Raw genomic sequence first — 21,813 nt, forward strand, 5'->3', positions numbered from 1 at the left:
AAAATGATATTGAATTGTTTGAATTTGCATCTCCCTGCTTACTAAGGAGTTTGAGCCATCCCTCTGCCATGCATGTATTGTCTATTTATGTTTCTTATTACTGATTTTTTAGTTCTTTATATATTCTGGATATTAATGCTTTGCTATGCATGTTGCAGATGTTTGCTTCCAGTCCCAGTCTGTTGCTTATCTTTTAACCTAGTTCATGGTCAAATGGCCAAATGTATTTTTTTGTCATTGTTATTAATGGTCTTCCTATTTTTATCTTTTTAAGAAAGCCTTTCTTCAGGTTAGAAATATATTCTGCCATATTTTTTAATAGTTACATAGTTTTTTTTTTTTATGTTTAGCTCTTTAATCTATCCGAAATTTATTTTTGTGACTGGTTTTAAGTGGGCTTTAACTTCTTCCCCCTAAATGGATAGCCAGTTATTCTGACATCATTTATTATGCTATCTATTCCTCATAAATTTGAAATCTATCTTTACCACGGAGTACCTTGCTATACATACATGTGTCTGTTTCTCTACTGATTGTTCTCCATTAGTCCAGTTGTGTATTTCTGTGATGAAAGCACATTGTTTAACTTACTATAGCTGTAAGTATTATTTGGTAAGGCAAACTCTCATTGTTCTTCAAGATTTTCTTGGCTTTCCTTGTACTCTTTTCAAATCAATTTGTCAGTTTGGGACAAAAACATCTCTTTGGGATTTCTGTTGGACTTACATTGACTTTGGGATAATCTCAGAGGAGGGTTTCTGAAGATGCTAATATTGGGTCTTTCAAACAAAGAAAGGTGTATCTTATGTACTTCAGTAAAAATTTTAGTCTTCTTTATATAGGTGTTGCATATTTCTTTTTGAGTTTATTCCTAGATTAATATTTTATAGCTCTGTTGCTCTTATGAGTGTGTATATATATATCATATATATATACATATATATATAGTAATTGCAGTGACCTGCCTTTCTTTCAGGACACCCTTCCTGCCCTCTCCTGGTGCCATCTTCCCCTGGAGCCTTTACCTTAGGATAGTTGTTTTTTAAATTATATTTTCTAATTGATTATTGCTGATGTGTATCAAAGGTATTGATTTATTTTTTGATTTTGCATTTAATGTTTCTATTGACCTTTGTTGTTAGTTCCTATCATGTTTTTTTTAGTTGAATTTGCTTAAATTTTCTAGATAGATATTCATATAATCTGCAAGTTTTGAGTTTTGTCTCTTACTTTCCAGTATTTGTATGACATGTTTTATTTCCTTAAGTGTTAGCAGTGATAATAGCAATTCTTGGTTTATTCCTGACTCTATTGTTTATGTGAAAAATGCTTAACCTCACTCATGAGATAAATGCTAATTGAAACCACACTGTGATTCCTGTTTAAAACCTTTCAGAGTGTTAAAAATCAAAATGTTTGACAGCACCTTTTTTTATTGTTGTTGTCAAGGCTCTGGGGTAAAAGACACTTTCACACATTGCTGGTGGGAGTTTAAATCAGTACAATGCTGTGGCAGACAGTTTGGCAGCATTATATAAAGATACACATGAATTTTGTGTACTCTTACTGATATATTAGTGTATTTCAATAAAAGGTAAATGTGCAAATTTCCTTTGAGCCAGCAGTCCCACTTCAGGGAATTTACATTCACACACAATACACACATGTATATACACAGACATACATATATGTGAAATGAAATATTCAATTTTGTCTGTCATAGCAAATAATCAAATACTATTACTATATAGATATAAAAATAAGAATGAAGGAACCTCTGTGTACTGACCAGGAAAAAAGTATTTTAAGTTATTCTGACTATAAAAAATGCTTGATACGTATTATGCTACTTTTCATGTAGAAAAGGAGAGAGAACATATATTTGCTTATTTGCCCTAAGAAACTCTGGAGAGCTACAGAAAATCTAATGAGTGGTTATTTGTGGAGAGAGTTGGGGGGAATTGAATGGATAGGAAACAGATTTGGGAGTGAACCTGTTCATTATATACCTCTTTCTTTGATTTTTGAATCTTATGGTTATATCTTAAAAATTAAATTTAAAATGATTTCTTGAATTATTTCAGCTCTTCCAAGGACATTTTCTCTGTTCTTTCTCTTCTGTGTTATATAGGTTTTCTTCAAATGGCTGCCTCCTGATTCTGTTTGTATTAAATAACGAACTAGTAGAAGGGCTGACTGGGAATTCCGTGTTTCTAGGCAGGGATGTCAACTGGTTTCGGGGGGAGTGTGTGGGCAGCTGGCTTTTACACTTGGAGGGCCCAAATGCCAGAGGGCAGAGGGCTTTGTACTAGGGTGCCCTTATTCTTCCTTGCTGTTGTTCATTCTTCCTAGTTTGTTGAATTCGGTATTGTGTATGCAGGAATTTATTTTGGGGGGAGAGTTCATCAACTGTCATAATTCAGAGCTTCAGTTAATCCATGTATTTAGCCTGTTCTCATTTTAGCCCTCTTTAGGATCAGTCTTCTTTGAGTGTGGAACCCCTCTGGGGTTTTGCCCTGTAAGTCTGCTTCCTCCTGGGTTGGAACCCTTTCTATTTCATATTTTAGGTTGTAGCATTCCTTTGATTTGTATTATCAGCCAGTTCTTTCTTGTCTGCTTTCTGTCATAAATTGTTGAAATCTTGTATTTGCTATGCCATTTTCCATTCCTGTCCTTAACTTGTAATTTTACTTCTGTACTCTTACCATCACTTTTTCAGAGTCTTGGAAAGTACAAGAGACATAGGTGTTCAGTTCATTGTCTTGAACTAGAAGTCAACAGAGGTATATTTTAAGATTGTAAAACTATAGGCTCCTTGAGGACAAAGACTGACTTTTGTTCTTTTAGCCACAGACCCTAACCCGGTGCTTGGCACTTAGAGTGTTTATTGGTATGAACACACGTGTATGAGAGAGAGAATTGTTCTTGGAAAATTTTATTATATAATTCTCATTCCTTATTTTAAAAAATATATTTGTTAATTTATTTGGCTGTGTTGGGTCTTAGTTGCGGCATGCAGGATCTTTGTAGCCTCATGCAGGATCTTTTCGTTGCTGTGCACAGACTCTCCAGTTGTGGCACATTGGATTAGTAGTTGTGGCGTGCGGACTTAATTGCTCTGCAACATGTGGAATCTTAGTTCCCCAACCAGGGATCAAACCCAAGTCCCCTGTATTGCAAAGAGGACATGTAACCACTGGACCACCAGGGAAGCCACATTTCTGGCTATTTACAGATTCAGTCTTACAGTTGCTGGTTCCAAAAGTTGAAGAAATTATTGAGTCCCTGACTAAATACTGATTGTATGCTGGATTTCCCATGGATACAACCATGATATGCTTATGGGGGGAAATTATCTTGAGCTTTTAACTGAAATGCTCCAAGCTTGTATATCAAATATATTGAAGGATTAGATACGGGACACAGATTTATGAGATTTTCCCTATAGAGGCTTTCTCTATAGAAGTGCTTTTGTGATTGTCTTTATGCATATTCCTAGGGCTTAAATCAATGTGTTATCATTATATGAAGGAAAAAATGGTCACATGTAGGTTATGATACATAGCTGTTGTACTCGGTAAAGAAATTTCAGGTTTGAGGCCTGATTTTCAATCCCTTGTCACTGAGCTATGTTTCTGCACTGCTGAGGGTGGAAGAGATATTATCCTGATCGTATCCCTTTAGCAATGCCACCATGGTTTCTTACTGGAAAGGTTTAAAAGAATGTATTATATACTTTTCAGCCTTACTAAATAGTGTTCTGAAAAATCATTTTATGTTTTCTTGAGTATTGTTGAGTTGTGCTTTAGTATAGTGCTTCCCCTAGGGGTTAGTAAGATGTAGGAAATAAAAGCTTCCATTTATTTTTTTTATATTGTGCTGGGCACTGTGTTAAGTACTTTACATGTATATTTCCATTTTATTTTCATGATAGTCCTGTGAGATTTTACAAATGAAATAAAAAATGAATGAGGTTAAGTAATTTGCCCCAAGTCTCTGAGGAGTGAGAGGCAGAACCATGATTGATTCCAGGTTTCTCCCACTCCGAAGCCTGAGTTCTGAAACTCTTTTTTATGGTTAAGTAGCTATTGGATGGAGAAGGCGATGGCACCCCACTCCAGTACTCTTGCCTGGCAAATCCCATGGACAGAGGATCCTGGTGGGCTGCAGTCTATGGGGTCGCGAAGAGTCAGACACGACTGAGCGACTTCACTTTCACTTTTCTCTCTCATGCATTGGAGAAGGAAATGGCAACCCACTCCAGTGTTCTTGCCTGGAGAATCCCAGGGACGGTGGAGCCTGGTGGGCTGCCGTCTATGGGGTCGCACAGAGTCGGACACGACTGAAGTGACTTAGCAGCAGCAGCTATTGGATACATGATGAAAAGGCCACTGATATACTCTGCTTAGTGAAGTTCTTTACCTGTTTTTTAAAAGTTTGTTTTTCTTATTCATTGTTTACCCTTAGGCCACCAGCTATTACATTTTATTGTTATCAGGTCTTTTCCCTTCAGACCAATGATTCTTAACCCAAGAGGCCAGGCAAAAGATGAGGAGAGTGGTTAGAATGGGGTGGGGGTGGTGGTGGGGGAGGTAGAGAGTATAGTTTTAAAAAGATATATTTGATATTATGATGGCTTTGATTTTAGTCACAATATTGAAGATTCTTAAAGGACATATTTTATTGAGATATAATTTATATATCATAAAATTCACCAGTATAAGTGTCAGTGGCTTTTAGCAAATTTATCCAGTTGTATAACCTTGATTGCAATCTAATTTTAGAACATTTTCATCACCCCCGAAAGTTTTCTTGTGCTAGTTTGCAGTCAGTCCAGTTCCTATGCCCCAGCCTAAGGCAGCAAGTAATCTATTTTCTGTCTCTATAGATTTGCATTTTCTAGACAATGCATATAAATAAATGTAACCATGCAGTATGTGGTCTTTCCTCTGGCTTCATTCACCTAGCATAATATTATCAAGGTTCATCCTTACTGTTGCATGTATCAATACCTCCTTTCTTTTTATTGCCAAATAATATTGCATTGCATGAATATAACACATTTTTGTTTATCCAGCTGTTGTTAGACATTTAAATTGTTTCCACCTTTCAGCTATTGTGAGTAGTGCTGCTGTGAACACTTATGTATAAGTTTTTATGTGGACATAAGTTTTCCTTTCTCTTGGGTATTCATATAGTAACTCTATGTTTAACTTGTTGAAGAACTGCCAGACTCTGTTCCATTTTACATTCCCACCAGCAGTGTATTAGGGGTCTATTTTCTCTATATCCTTAGCAACACTTGTAACTGTCTTGTCTTTTTTATTGTAATCATCATGGGTATGGAATAGTATTTGATTGTGATTTTTATTTGTATTTCTCTAATGAGTGGTCCACCTTCTCAATTTTCTTTTATCACTTGTATTTCTTTTATCACTTGTACCTCGGTACAGTATGATTTCATAATTTTATTGCATAACCCAGAGTCCCTAGAATTTAATGTTTTCTTCTGAGAGTTTTGTAGTTTTAGCTCTTACATTTAAGTCCATGTTCCACTTTGAGTTCATTTCTTGTATGGTGTGAGGTAAGAGTCCAACTTTATTCTTTTGTATGTGGATATCCAGTTGTCCCAATACATTTTTTGAAAGACTCTTCTTTTCCCATTGAATTGTCTTGACCGCTCCATTGAAAAGCAGTTGATCAGACTCTCAATTCTATTCTACTGATCTATATACACTTATTCTGTTCATTTCTAATTTAATTATTTTGTGGTAGGAGAGTATACTTTGGTTTCAGTTCTTTTAAATTTTTTGAGATTTATTGCATAGTACATGATCTGTTCTGGAGATTTTTCCATGTGTACTTGAAAATAATGTGTATTTTGTTTTTGCTGGGTGGAGTGTTCTATAGATGGCAGTTAGTTCAAGTTGACTGATACTATTGGTCAAGTTTTCCAGATTCTTGATTATTTTATGTCTAGTTTATCTATCTCCCCAGTAGTGAGAATAGGGTATTAAAATCTCCTACTATTACTACTGAATTATTTCTCTCTTTGGTTTTGTCAGTTTTTATTTAATATATTTTGGGCTTCTGTTGTTAGATGTGTATATGTTTATAATTGTTACATTGTCCCGATGAATTAATCTTTCCATGCTTATAAAGTGTTCTTTGTTTTTAGTAATATTTTTTGTCTTAGGGGTTGGTTTTTAAGACTAAAGGAACACTGATTTCCTCATCTCTCTTCTTTGCTGCTGCTTATTCCATGGTTTGGGAAACCAGGTGACCAGACATTATAACTATAGTTGTTATACCAGGGCAGCACTACTTGCCCCTCTATTTTTATATTAGGGTTCTGAGTGAGATTTCATATTTTTTAAAAAAAGAGGTTCTGCCGTTAAAAAATCTTGAAGGCTTTTCCAACTTAAATTCTTTGATTTTTTTTTTACCTGTTTTTGTCTGCTTAGCAGCAGCAGCAGCAGCAGTCCTTTTGTCTTACTTATGGATCTTTGCTTTTGAGGTTTCTGAATAAGTTACCTTTAGTTAGGTGAAGTGGATAGAGTTAGTCTTAAGAATGTCCAATCTAAAATGTTAACATCTGGGGATGTGAGTGAAGGGTATACTAGATTCTTTGTATATTCTTGCACGTCTTTTTCCAAGTCTAAAAATAAGTTAAAAATATCTCTACCTAAATGAGGCATTGTTAGTTACCTTTTCCCACTTGCAGGTAATACTAGTCTTACTGACTTTCAAAATCTATTAATTTCGCAGTGTAACCTCATGTAGCACATCATGAGCTATTAGTTTCTTAGCTCTGTCCTAGCTGTGTCATCTGATAGGCAAATTTCTAGGAGTTAGCATAGACTCTTCCTGTTCCTTCACAGTCATATTCATTCAGATAGTAAATCTTGTATTTAGTACTTCGTTAATATATCTTACCTCTTGACACTATTTTCACTCAAACCTCAGCAACTCTTCCTTGGATTATTACAGTAGCTCTCTAACTGATCTTGTTTTACATTGTATATCGTAGAAATCCTTGGTGACTATCTGCTCTTTGTCCTCATCTTCCTGCTTCTAGTATTGCTGTGCTTTGTCGTTCAGTCATGTCCGACTCTTTGTGACCCCATGGAGTGTAGCCTGCCAGGCTCCTTTGTCCATGGGGATTCTCTAGGCAAGAATACTGGAGTGGATTGCCATGCCCTCTTCCAGGGGATCTTCCCAACCCAGGGATTGAACCCAGGTCTCCCGCATTGCAGATGGATTCTTTACTGTCTGAGCCACCAGGTCTAGTATTGCTAGTGAATTGTTTATATACTTGTTCTGCTATTTCATGACTTTGCTTGTCATCTTCTCTCTGCTTGGATGAGCTAATTTTCTTTCTTTGAGACTCAGTTCAGGCATCTTTTCCAGGAAGCGTACTTAACCTGGACTCCCAAGAGTCCAACTTCATTCTTGTGTATGTAGACATCCAGTTGTCCTAGCACCATTTGTTGAACAGAGAGTTTTTTCCCCATTGAATTGTCTTGGCACCCTTGTTGGAAATCAGTCGACCACAAATATATGTGTTTATTTCTGGACTCTGTATTTTTATTCCACCTATCTATCCATCTATCCTTATGCTGGTACCACACTGTCTTAATACTGTAGCTTTATAGTAGGTTTTAAAATTGGAAAGGTTGAGTCCACTAGCTCTGTTCTTTTTCAGGTTTGCTTGAACTCAGCTATTCTGGGACCCTTGAAGTTTTATATGAATTTTAGGATCAGCTTGTTAAAGAAACCAACTGGAATTTTGATAGGAATTGTGTTGAATGTATAGAACAGTTTAGGATATGTCACCCAATTTTGTTTGTTTTAGTTTAGAGTTGTTTTTCTTCAGTTTTTCAAATTTGTTATTGTATATTTTTGGTTTAACATGACAAATTCTGCCTTCTAGGTTATATAATATCATAACAGATATACATGCTTAACTTTGTGATGTATGTTTGTGGTGAGAAGGAAAGAATTTTCTATTGGTTTGACCAATCATTTGAAAAACCTTTTAAACAGTTTTCCCTTATATGTTCCACATATTTCCACATGTTCTTTGTGGAAAATATTAGAAAATACAGAAAAGCAGAAAGAAAAAAAGTCCATAATTCCACCTTTCAGAATTAACATCGTGTGTGTGTAACGAAAGTTTGTTGTATATATTTCTTTTTTCATTTAACCATATGACATATGGGAAATGTCTTTTCGTCTCACTACTACAGTGTTTTTAAAATGCTGTACCCTATCTCATTTTGAAATACTTAATTAAACCCCTATTATGCTTGTATTTAGTTATAGTTTTGCCAAATTATAAGTGCTGTAATGAATGTCTTTACAGTTAAATCTTTGCACAGATTCTTGACTATTTTCTATGACAAGTTCCTATGAATGGAATTGCTGGTTCAAGAGGATACATATTTTAAGTCTTTCTTGCCATTTTTAAATAGTATGTGTTATTATTTGATAGTAGTTAAAATCTTCCTATTGAAATATGAAGGCAAGCTCAATAGACAAGTATAATATTTTCATTATTCAAAACTACTGTTGAATGTTCATGGTAGCATTATTCACAATAGTTAAAAGGTGGAAACAATCCACTGACTAGAAGAATGGATAAACAAAATGTGTTATATACATATAATGGACTATTATTATTCAGCCTTAAAAAAGAATGAAATTCTTTTTTATGAAATACATGCCATAATATATATATATATATATCAATGAAACTTGAGAATATTATGCCAAGTGAAATATGCCAGACACAAAAGGACAAATATTGTATGAGTCCTTACATGAAGTACCTAGAATAAACAAATTCACAAGGACCTAAAATAGAATAGAGACTACCAGGGTCCGGGGTGATGAGGAATTATTGTTTTAATAGGTTTCAGTTTGGAAGGATGGAAAAGTTCTGGAAATGGATAGTAGTGATGACTGCACAGCATTGTCAGAGTATTTAATGCCACTGAATTGTACACTTAACAATGATTAAATTTTGCCACAATAAAAAAAATCTATGGATTAGTTCCAGAATTTTAGAAAAAACCACCTACTGAGAAATTATGTGCTATTTTTGCTTATTGTGTGTATTATGTGTGTGCATGTTTAGCCATGTCCGACTCTTTGTGACCCCATGACTGTAGCCTGCCAGGCTACTCTGTCCATGGAATTCTCCAGGCAAGAATGCTGGAGTGTTGCCGTTTCCCTTCTCCAGGAGGTCTTCCCGACCCAGGGATTGAACCATGGTCTCCTGCATTGCAGGCAAATTTCTTTGCCATCTGAGCCACCAGAGAAGCCTATTTTGTGTATTACCTTGTAGCTAAGCAAATTCAAGGTTTGGATACTTGGTTTAAATATGATAGATTCATAGAAGGGGCTGAGAACTTGGTTTATAAACAATGTTCATACAGTATGAAGACTTGTTGAGCTGTATGCCAAGTAGTCTGCTAGGCACTGAAGACTGCAATGGTAAACAAGATAAGACATAGTCCCTGGAGGCTGCTGGTTGCTAAGACTGGACAGAAAAAGACCAAACTTCTTATTAAGAAAAAAGGGATTAAACAGTCAGGTGACTTTTCTCCTTAATGATTTCCTTTGTGGGGTGATTTTAATATATCCTTTTCCCCCCCCCTTCAGGTTGCTATGGAAACATATGACCATATAAAAGGAAGTCCATCCTGATAATTCTGATACCTGAGATGCAACTGAACTGAAGAGTGGGACAGGAAAAAGTTTAGTGCCAACCTTAATTACAATGGCTACTGATTCAGGGGAGCCAGCTAGCACAGAAGATTCTGAGAAACCTGATGGAGTTTCATTAGAAAACAGAGTTCCTCAGGTTGCAGCAACTTTGACAGTGGAAGCTAGACTAAAGGAGAAAAGCAATACCTTCTCTGCTTCTGGAGAAACTATAGAAAAGAAAAGATTCTTTCGAAAGAGTGTTGAGATGACAGAAGATGACAAAGTTGCTGAATCTTCCTCCAAAGATGAGAGAATAAAGACTGCAACAAATATTCCAAGAGTAGAAAAGCTTCCTACAAATGTGCTAAGAGGAGGACAAGAAGTTAAATATGAGCAGTGTTCAAAGGGAACATCAGAATCCTCAAAAGATTATTTCAAGGAGAAAAATGAAAAGGAGATGGAAGAAGAAGCAGAAATGAAGGCTGTAGCTACTTCTCCTAGTGGCAGGTTCCTGAAATTTGACATAGAACTGGGAAGAGGAGCATTTAAAACAGTATATAAAGGACTCGACACTGAAACATGGGTAGAGGTTGCTTGGTGTGAGCTGCAGGTGGGTATATAATCTTCTTGGTTTTAATAAATTCCAGTTTCAGCTGGCCTGGACTTCTGAGTGATCCAGGATTAAAATGTATCATGGATTAAAATAAAATGAAGGACTTGTCCCCACATCCCTGAAGTTATGCTCCTTTCTTAAATCCTTTTAGGAGCTCATGCCAAACTTTTTTTTCCCTACTGTTTGCCTCTCTGTTTTAAAGGTGGGAAAGTCTGTTCTGGCTTTCTTTGGGGAAATGATTCTAATTTATTAACCTTAGGAAATTCTCAAAACTCTTAATGTCTCATTTTGAAAGTTTTTAGTAAATGTATGCCTTATGAGTTGATATGTTAGGGATATATTCAGTATGATATTTTCCATTTCTCTGTCAATAGACTTTTGGGGGTTCATGTGCTGTTTTTCAGAACAGGAAATGCTTTCCTTGCTTCTTTGAAGGCTTCTAGTAGTATAAATTCCTCTCCATGCCTTTGAGTTTGCCTCAGAGAGGATCTTTGGATGAAATAATCGCCAGAATCTACTGGGATTAGTCAACTGGAATGTTGTTTAGGAAGGAGAAGTGAAAGCATCAGAAGAATAGTTGAATTATCTAGATATTTGGTTCCATAGTAAATGTCTATATAGTACTTTTAACTAATGTAGGAGTAAATAGAGACAGAACATCATAGAAAAGGTTATAATAGGAATAGTTTCAGACAGATGTAGATCAAACATAAAGAAAACCTTTGTGACCTCAGTCAGCTCATGGGAAATGATCAATGTTCACAAGAGACGCTTAAAATTAAGATTAAATAAATCTGGTTGCTAAATATAGGTTTTTGTTGTTCATATTTCAGTGGTTGCTGCGTGTGGTGTATAGGTATGTTACATGATTTCACCCATTCTGAATTTGCTGTAGTTTGCCGTTTAAATAGGTTGAAATTTAATCTTGGTCCTTTCATTTCTAGGAATCTTTTTGTTTCCGAAATTTACTGTGTTTAAGAGTCACTGTTTGCTTTGTATGCAGATTTAGGAGCCTACATCAGAGATTCAGATTCTGTAAGTCTGGGGTGGGATGCAAGACTACAGTTTTAACAAGATTTGAAGTGCTTTGAATATAGGAAGTCCCTTGATGACTGTTTGGAGTCAAGCCATTAGAGTAGTTCTTGAAAGATGTGTGCATGTGCTATGTGGGCTTTACTTGATTTTCTTCTCACCCCTTTTTACCCTTTAAGAATTTTATTATAAAGTCTGTGTCATAGTAGGAATATTAGATCCTTCAAGTAAACAAACATTAAGATCACCTGAAATTATAATTCTTTGAGGATGCTTTAACCATTTTAACATATATCTTTATGGACTCTTTCTTTTGAATAAATGTATATATGATTGTATGCACCCCCATGGAACCATACTATAAGGTTTGGACAAAACTTTGTTTTTAAACTTAATCATGAACATCTTTTCATTACTGGTAGTTGTACATTTACATCATTATCTTTGATAGATGCCTTTATAAGATATTTAATCAGTCCTCTATTGTTGGACTTCTAGACTTTCTCCAGTATTTTACTATTATAAACATGGTTGTGATAAACATTTTTGCATATATGTGTGTGTGTGTATAAAGTTATGTAAATTTTAATTTAATCTCTGCATTGTGATTTCAGTAACACTCATCTTTTTTGGGGGTAGAGACCTACAAAATGTAAAATACTTATTGTCTGGTCCTTTGTTGTTGTTATTGTTGTTTGCTTTTTTCTTCCAATTTTATTGGGATATAATTGACATACAACATTGTGTAAGTTTAAAGTATACAGCATAATGATTTAACTAAGATACATCATGAAATGAGTATAGCAGTAAGTTTAGTGAACATCATCTCAGATACAAAATTAAATAGAAAAATTTTTTTCCTTGTGATGAGAACTCCTAGGATTTACTCCCGTAACCATTTCTATAGATAACATAGAGTAGTGTTAATTATCTTTATCATGTTGTACATTATGTTTCTAGTACTTATTTATCTTATAAATGGAAGTTTGTATCTTTTGACTGGAGTAACACTCATCTTTTAGTGTTATTCTGTTTGTAAATGGGGGAGATAATTTCCATTCACTTGGTAGTAGGACACATAGTAAAGATGTGTCAAATATTTTGCAAGTTGTATACTCTAGCTATGCTAAAGAATGTTTCTGTAAAACTTGAAAATATTTCAGTAATAAGAACTGCATATGGGAATACCTTTTATTATTCACATGTGGAAAGACTGAAAGATCCTATGAGGTCTTACTACTCCAAGTGTACTCTCTGGACCAGCAGCATGGACATCACCTGGTAACTTAGAGCTGCAGGTCCCCAGGACTCACCCCAGACCTATTGAATCAGAATCTACCTCTTAGTAACATCTGCAGGTGATTTTTATGCACAGTAGAGCTTGAAAAGCCCTGAAATAAGGGATCAATTCCAAGAGCCAGCTGAATCACAGGAGGAATTCCCTTAATACACCAACATTAGCTTTATATAATATTATATCATATATACTGATTCATGGGAGAAGGAAATGGCAACCCACTCCAGTGTTCTTGCTTGGAGAATCCCAGGGACAGGGGAGCCTGGTGGGCTGCTGTCTGTGGGGTCACACAGAGTTGGACACGACTAAAGCGACTTAACAGCAGCAGCAGCAGTAGCAGCATACTGATTCATGGCATCCACTGCAGACTTTCGGCTCAGGAACTTACTTTTATTATTTATTTATGTTTTAAATGCAGTTTTATTATTATTACTTTTTGTTCGTGCTGTGCAGCTTGAGGGATCTTAGTTCCCTAACCAGGGATCAAACCTGTGGCCCCTGCTGTGGAAGCGTGGAGTCCTAACCACTGGACCACCAGGGAATTTCCCCCAGGAACTTAGTTTTAAAAGTTCTCTGGGTAATTGGATATATAGCCAGATTTGGGGATCTGTCATGGAGAGCAAATGTAAATTTTAATTTACAAAGATAAAGTATGTTTTTTGGGGAGCTGCACTGGGCCTTCATTGCTTAGTGCAGGCTTTCTCTAGTTGCAGCGAGCAGGGGCTACTGTTCGTTATGGTGTGTGGGCTTCTCATTGTGGTGGCTTCTCTTGTTGCCATGTTCTAGGCAACATCTTTTGCCATGTTTTAGGCATGCAGGCTTCAGTAGTTGTGGCACACAGGCTCAGTAGTTGCAGCTTGTAGGTACCAGAGCTTGGGCCCAGTATTTGTGGCGTAGGGACTTAGTTGCTCCACAGCATGTGGAATCTTCCTGCACCAGGGATCGAATCTGTGCTCTCTGCATTGGCAGGCGAGTTCTTATCCACTTTACTACCAGGGAAGTCCTAAAGTGTAAAGTACATTTTAATTTACACAAAGAACAACAATTGAAGTTTTCTTTTCTGAATTGGGCTTCCCAGGTGGCACTAATGGTAAAGAATCCACTTGCCAATGCAGGAGACTTGGGTTCCATCCCTGGGTGGGGAAGATCCCCTGGAGAAGGAAATGGCAACTCACTCCAGTATTCTTGCCTGGAAAATTCTGTGGACAAAGGAGCCTGGCGGGCTGTAGTCCACGGGGTTGCAAAGAATTGAACATGACTGAGCGACTGAGCACATTCTGAAAGGAATGTCGAAATTAGTGGACCTAGTTGATATTATTTTTAGACATCATGTTATTTTTTGCGTATTTGAAATTAGGAAAAACTAACTTATTTAGAGGGCATCCCTGGTGGGTCAGTGGTAAAGAATCCACCTGCCAATGCAGGAGACACGGATTCAATCCCTGGGTCAGGAAGATCCCAGGAGAAGGAAATGGCAACCCACTCCAGTATTCTTTCCTGGGAAATCCTATGGACAGAGGAGCCTGGTGGGCTATGGTTCATGGGGTTGAAAAAGTGCCAGACATGACTTAATGACTGAAAACAGCAACAATAAAGTTATTTGGAATCCCAGGAAGATAATAAGGACATCATCTTTTAATTACTTTCCTGTAAGTACTATGTAATTTGTAATGTACAATTTCTCATATTTTTTTCAGTAAAATCTTACTCTTTATTATGTAATTAAGCAATTTTGTTGAAAAATATCCCAGTGAACAGTTTAAATTATTCTATATTCTTTCCTTGGAGAAGGAAATGGCAGCCCACTCTAGTATTCTTGCCTGGAGAATCCCAGGGACAGAGGAGCCTGTTGGGTGCCGTCTATGGGGTCACACAGAGTCGGACACGACTGACGTGACTTAGCATAGGTGTGTATGTATAATATATAAAATTTGAGTGTCTATACTTTTGTTTTATTAACTTGATATGTATTTTCTATTTATTAACATCATTAAAATATGTAAGCTATATTTTTATTGCATACATACCACCTCTTAATCTTCTCCCCTGAAATATGAATTATTTTCCTTTTTAAAATTTTACTTTTTCATGTTTGATTTGAAATTCATAGCTCAGAAAAGACTTTTATACCTTTTTCTCTTGATGGTATTTCCCCCTATGGTAGATACTTGAGCCTTGTCCAGCAATTCTTAAAAACCTCATACCCATTTATTTAGAATACATTGACTTTAGGGCAGTGCAAGAATCAGGATATATAGATTGTACTGCTGATGTTTGACTTTGAGGATGTTAAAAACAGACAAACCCTTTGATGATGTGTGTCAGATTTAGGATTTGGCCATAAATACCTGCATTTCAACAGTTTGTCATATTTTATGGTTTCCGTAATTTGATTTATTTTTTTCTCTTCCATAATTTGATTTTTTAATGCATTAGTGGAAAGACTTTGATCTATTGTTCTTTGTAAACAATTTGTAGATTACTTGGTAATTACTTGATAAATTGGTAATTTACTGTGAGTGAGGGCTGTCAGTCATACGTTTTATTTAGAAGACTTTAGTTCATGATGCAGAGAAGGCAATGGCACCCCACTCCAGTACTCTTGCCTGGAAAATCGCATGGACGGAGGAGCCTGGTGGGCTGCAGTCCATGGGGTCGCTGAGGGTCGGACACAACTGAGCAACTTCACTTTCACTTTTCACTTTCATGCACTGGAGAAGGAAATGGCAACCCACTCCAGTGTTCTTGCCTGGAGAATCCCAAGGACGGGGGAGGCTGGTGGGCTGCCGTCTATGGGATCACACAGAGTCGGACACAACTGAAGTGACTTAGCAGCAGTTCATGATGTTGAAAGACCTGGTCAGATGTTACTGAAAGCCCTGTTTAGTAAGTTTTAGGAGGAGTCGGTCACACGGGTTTGTAATCGTTTTCTCCACTGTCAGCTTGAAAAATCAGTAGCACTTTGCTTTTACACATGGGAACACAACCAGCTTCTGCTTTACTTTCACTAGTATGCCATTTGTTTTCTTGATGGAACTGAGTTTTCATATAATGGGGCTATTTTCCAATCAGAGGAATCACATAGATATATGAATTTTGTTATTTGACTGTTTCTAAATATATTTGCTTATAATAAGCTTCACTGTGGGATCAATTCTGTGATTACGTGCTTTTCAAGGTAATTAAACAGGCCATCTTTAAGTAGATCTAACAACTAGACCTCTAACAAGTCAGCTATAGTCTCTGAACTGAACTTTTAAAAATGCTACTGAAAAGAAAGATTAGAAAAAAGACATAGTTGACTATAGCAGGTTGACATGTTGAGTGAGCATTCTAATACACTTTGATTATAGTAGTGAATATATTCCAAGCAATGCAGTAGAAGTAACAGTTTAAAGATCTATACTTCCATGCTTGAAGTATCTATCAAAATTTTGGAGAAACTTGTTTCTGTTTTATTTTCATTTATCAAAAACACTTTGGGGAGAAGTATATTTTTAGGCAGCCCTACATTTAATTGTGAAATTAGAAAATAGTGTGAAAATACCTGAATTTCCAATAGAGGAAAAGATAATTTTAAAATATATGCTAGAATTTGTTTCTGAATAAATATTGTTGTCCAAAGTATTCATACTGGGATACTTTTGCTCTTAAAATATTTTTGTTATGACCCTTTTGGAAGTGTTTCTAGATTCTGTTAGAGCTATCAAGAAGATGCTTCATTACATATATGCATACCCTGAATAGTGTTATTTGATTTTAATTTCCCACTGTTTTCTTTGGGCTCAGCCCTCAAAGTGGAATACTGTCATAGGCAAAGAATAATTACATCAAATGGAGGAAGAATACAAATTACTTAAATATAGTTAATGCTCTGATTTCCCTGGCAGTACAGTTGTTAAGACTTGGCCTTCTAGTGCCAGGGGTACAGATTCAATCCTTGGTCAGGGAGCTAAGATCCCACATGCTTCATGGCCAAAAAACCAAAACATGAAACAGAAGCAGTATTGTAACAAATTTAATAAAGACTTGAAAAAAAAAGCTATAAACCAAAGGCAGATGTTTTCATGAAATGACAGAGGTTGTGAGAGTAGCAGGAGACAGACTTGGTCTGAGAAATATAATTAATTTTCCCAGTTCAATTAGTTAGTTAGTTTTGAGGTAACTATCTGCTTGTTAGATAACAAATTGATACATATAGTTGTACACTCCAAAGATGTCCATGTCCTAATCCCTAGAACCTATAAATATATTGGTGGTGGTGGTTTAGTTACTAAGTTGTTTCTGACTCTTTTGTGACCCCATGGAATGTAACTTGCCAGGCTCCTCTGTCCATGGGATTTCCCAAGCAAATTTCCTGATGCTGATAGACCTTGGTATGTGTTACCAAGGGAAGCAAAGGAATCTCATTTTTCAGAAGTATTAAAAACATGATAGATTCTTATCTCCCCAACAACAGCATTTAATGGATTCTAGTCTAAGAAGAGAACTGTTCTAGAGAGTCTTGGGATTATTCAAAAGCAGTAGAAGGCATTCTCTAACTTTGAAGAACTTTGAATAAGAGGAGAGAATATGCAACTGTAATATTTTCCAAAAATACTGGACTAAAGTAAAGCTGGCAAACTAAGTTGGAGAGTAGACAGTTATGGCAATGAAGTAGCCATATAAAAAGAGACACAGAATGATGGAGAGGAGAGGCCTTTCAGTGTTGTGGAAGGTAGGGAGAAGATCTAAATCTACATGAGAGCACTAAATGCCATAAAAATAATCTGATGTATTCCATTTCCTCCTCTATAGAAACAAGAATTTTACGTTTTCCACATTGTAAGTTTACTTGTACTGGAGTGGATTGCCATTTCCTTCTCCAGGGAATCTTCCTGACCCAGGGATCGAATCTGTCTCCTGCATTGGCAGGCAGATTCTTTACCACTGAGCTACCTGGCTGCTGCTGCTGCTGCTAAGTCACTTCAGTCGTGTCCGACTCTGTGTGAACCCGTAGACGGCAGCCCACCAGGCTCCCCTGTTCCTGGGATTCTCAGGGCAAGAACACTGGAATGGGTTGTCATTTCCTTCTCCAATGCATGGAAGTGAAAAGTGAAACTGCAGTCGCTCAGTTGTGTCCAACTCTTGAGCTACCTGGGAATCCCTATAAATGTTACCTAATGGATTTTGCAGGTACAATTAAATTTAAGATCTTCTGATAGGTAGATTATCCTGGAATATCTGGGTGGACCCAGTATAATCACAAGGGTGCTTTTGAGAAGAAGGATGCTCATTAGTCAGAAGGAGATCTGACACTGGAAGCTGAGGTTGGAGTGATGGGAATGTGGGCAATCTCTAAAAGTTGGAAGAGGCAAGCAGTTTCTTCCTAGAGCACACAGAAGAAACACAGCCTTGACAACACCTTGATTTTAATTGAGTGAGACTCATTTGGACTTTTGATCTCCACAACTGGAAGATAATAAATTTGTGTTGTTTTAAGCCACTAAATTTGTAGTAATTTGTTATAGCAGCAACAGGAAATGAATACAGAGAAAACAGCTGTCATTCATTCATTGTTCATTCATTCATTCAACAAGTAAATGCTCAGTACCTACAATGTATCAGAGTTATGCTAAGTGCTAGGGACATAATGGGGAGAAAAAGCAGATTCAGGCTCCATTTTCATAAAAGCTTATATAGTTGAGGGAATTTATAATCAGTAAGAAGAAGGCTTGGAGATTGAAATTAGTGAAAAGATGAAAGAGCTGTTAAATATAGATTTGTTTGAAAGAAGTGATAGGGTTGGAAATAGCAAGAAACAGGGATCCTATTTACCAATTAGTTTTTCCTTTACTAATTAGTTTTCTTTTTTATTTTGAGATAATTTGCTATTAACAGAATAGTTACAAAGATAGTATAGAAATTCCTCTATGTCCTTCACTCAGTTTCTTCTTATGCTAATATTTCAACCAGAGAACAGTTACCAAAACTGTAGGAAATTATTATTAGTTCAATACTGTTAACTAAAATATAAAACTTGTTTGAATTTCTCCAGTTTTCCTTCTGGTGTTCTTTTTTTCCAGATCAGGATTCCACATGGCATGTAGTTGTTACGTCCCTTTAGTCTCTTCTCAGTTCAGTTCAGTTGCTCAGTCATGTCTAACTCTTTGCAACCCCATAGACTGCAGCACGCCAGGCCTCCCTGTCCATCACCAACTCCTGGAGTTTACTCAAACTCATGTCTATTGAGTCGGTGATGCCATCTAACCATCTCATCCTCTGTCGTCCCCTTCTCCTGCCCTCAATCTTTCCCAGCATCAGGGTCTTTTCAAATGAGTCAGCTCTTCGCATCAGTCCTTCCAATGAACACTGAGGACTGATTTCCTTTAGGATGGATTGGTTGGATCTCCTTGAAGTCCAAGGGACTCTCAAGAGTTTTCTCCAACACCACCATTCAAAAGCTTCAATTCTTTGGCGCTCAGCTTTCTTTATGGTCCAACTCTCACATCCATACATGACTACTGGAAAAGCCATAGCCTTGACTAGGCAGACGTTTGTTGACAAAGTAATGTCTCTGCTTTTTAATATGCTATCTAGGTTGGTCATAACTTTCCTTCCAAGGTGTAAGCATCTTTTAATTTCATGGCTGCAGTCACCATCTGCAGTGATTTTGGAGCCCAGAAAAATAAAGTATGCCACTGTTTCCACTGTTTCTCCATCTATTTCCCATGAAGTGATGGGACTGGGTGCCATGATCTTAGTTTTCTGAATGTTGAGCTTTAAGCCAACTTTTCCACTCTCCTCTTTCACTTTCACCAAGAGGCTTTTTAATTCCTCTTCACTTTCTACCATAAGGGTGGTGTCATCTGCATATCTGAGGTTATTGATCTTTCTCCTGGCAATCTTGATTCCAGCTTGTGCTTCTTCCAACCCAGCATTTCTCATGATGTACTCTGCATATACGTTAAATAAGCAGGGTGACAATATACAGCCTTGACTTCCTCCTTTTCCTACTTGGAACCAGTCTGTTGTTCCATGTCCAGTTCTAACTGTTGCTTCCTGACCTGCATATAGGTTTCTCAAGAGGCAGGTCAGGTGGTCTGGTATTCCCATCTCTTTCAGAATTTTCCACAGTGTATTGTGATCCACACAGTGAAAGGCTTTGGCATAGTCAATAAAGCAGAAATAGATGTTTAGTCTCTTCTAATCTGTGGCAATTCTTCCATCTTGGCATGTTTTTCATGATTTTGAACTTTTTTTTGTTTTTTTTCATGATCTTAAACTTTTAATGAGTATTGCTCAGTTAGTTTGTAGAAAGTGAAATTGTTAGTCACTCAGTTGGGTCCAACTCTTTGCAATCCCACTATAACCTGCCAGGCTCCTCTGTCCATGGAATTCTCCAGGCAAGAATACTAGAGTGGGTAGCCATTCCCTTCTCCAGGGGATCTTCCCAACCCAGGGATTGAACCTGTGTCTCCTGCATTGCAGGCAGATTCTTCACCATCTGAGCCGTCAGGGAAGAGTATTCCTTAATTTGGGTTTGTCTTATGTTTTTATATGATTAGCTTTAGGCTTATGAGTTTTGGCAAGAATACCATAGAAATGATGCTCCATTCTCAGTGCATCATAGCAGGGTATATATGATGTATGGATTACTGGTTATGATAACCATCATCATTTGGTTAGGGTGATGTCTGATAGGTATTCTCTATTATAAATTAATATTTTCCCTTTGTACATATTTATAAATAAAGATCTTAGGAGTAGATACTTTGAGCCTATGCAAATATCTGTTTCTCCTCAAACTTTCCCTTTTTTTTGGCATCCATTAGTATATTTTGCCTGTAATAAGTATTAACTCTGGTGTTCTAATGGTGATTTTCTATTTTCCACTCTCCTCCATTTATTAATTGGAATTACCTTTTAGTTTTATGTGGACTCTTCCTAAATATAACAGTTGGGTTCTGAAAACCCAACAGGTAATTTGTGGTTTGAGGAACTTATCTTAAGTTACTAATAATGGTATTGTACACTTTTGCATTTATCAAAATTAATACATTAATTGAGCACTTATGCAGGTACTTAATTTGAATATTTTATTTAATCTTGCAATAGTTAAAAGAGGTAGGAATGATTACTTTTCAGGTGGTAGAAGTGAGGTTTAGATACATTAAGTAACTTGCCCAAAGGGATAGAGCAGGGATTTATATTCTATTAATTGTATATATATAACACTTGTCAGTTCAGTCGCTCAGTCCTGTCCGACTCTGTGATCCCATGGACTACAGCACACCAGGCTTCCCTGTCTATCACCAGCTTCTGGAGCTTGCTCAAATTCATGTCCACTGAATCAGTGATGCCATCCAACCATCTCATCCTTTGTCGTCCCCTTCTCCTACCTTTAATCTTTCCCAGCATCAGGGTCCTAGTATTAGGTATATTGCTATTGCTATTGCTGAGTCACTTCAGTCGTGTCCAACTCTGTGTGACCCCATAGATGACAGGCTTCCCCGTCCCTGGGATTCTCCAGGCAAGAACACTGGAGTGGGTTGCCATTTCCTTCTCCAATGCATGAAAATGAAAAGTGAAAGTGAAGTCGCTCAGTCTTGTCCAACCCTCAACGACCCCGTGGACTGCAGCCTTCCAGGCTCCTCTGTCCATGGGATTTTCCAGGCAAGAGTACTGGAGTGGGATGCCATTGTATTAGGTATATAAGTACCTGCATATAACACTTACATAGATGATTTAAGAATTTCCTCCTCATTAGTTATTTGAACAGTTCACTCTTTCATGTTTTCAGCCATTTTACAAGAAATTATTTCTTAAATGGGCATTTTAAGATTCCCTCTCCCTAAGAACTTAATTTTTGACATCAAGACCTGCATCAGAGACTCTACTGAGAAATCATCATTCCTGTAAAATAATGTTCTTAACATTAAACTAACTGCTCAAGCTCAAGGGGTACTAGTTAATGGTTTCATTTAAGGACATTCTCTGGCTTGGGGATTCTGAGGAACAGTTTCATGGTTGGGTTGCCCTGGTTCAATATCTGGACTTCACCTTTCGTCAGTGTCCAGAGGTGGTTAGACACGTTGAGGAGACTGACTAGTGCTAACTCAAATGCTTAGATCTAGGACAGAAATTTATTAGTTTAGAACAAATTAATGAATTCATTTAA

The 21,813-nt window shown here is 36.9% G+C and overlaps 1 protein-coding gene and 1 non-coding gene across 4 annotated transcripts in view; one reads left to right on the forward strand and one right to left on the reverse strand.

The window, feature by feature from the left end:
• Positions 1 to 21,813, forward strand: part of WNK3 (WNK lysine deficient protein kinase 3) — a 194,734-nt gene that overhangs the window by 11,707 nt on the left and 161,214 nt on the right. For all 3 annotated transcript variants that reach the window (XM_086388564.1, XM_086388563.1, XM_086388565.1), the window contains exon 2: positions 9,667 to 10,321. In XM_086388564.1, coding sequence (XP_086244690.1) covers positions 9,785 to 10,321 — 537 coding nt within the window. In that variant the 5' untranslated portion in view covers positions 9,667 to 9,784. The remainder of the gene's footprint in view (positions 1 to 9,666; positions 10,322 to 21,813) is intronic.
• On the reverse strand, positions 21,489 to 21,550 carry LOC147340314 (small nucleolar RNA SNORD52). The gene has a single exon (XR_015159998.1). It is a non-coding gene; the product is annotated as a small nucleolar RNA SNORD52 (small nucleolar RNA).

Source organism: Bos grunniens, chromosome X, assembly GCF_055505025.1.
Source record: "Bos grunniens cultivar Pamir isolate PY7600 chromosome X, Bosgru_T2T1.0, whole genome shotgun sequence".
NCBI classification, from domain to species: domain Eukaryota; kingdom Metazoa; phylum Chordata; class Mammalia; order Artiodactyla; family Bovidae; genus Bos; species Bos grunniens.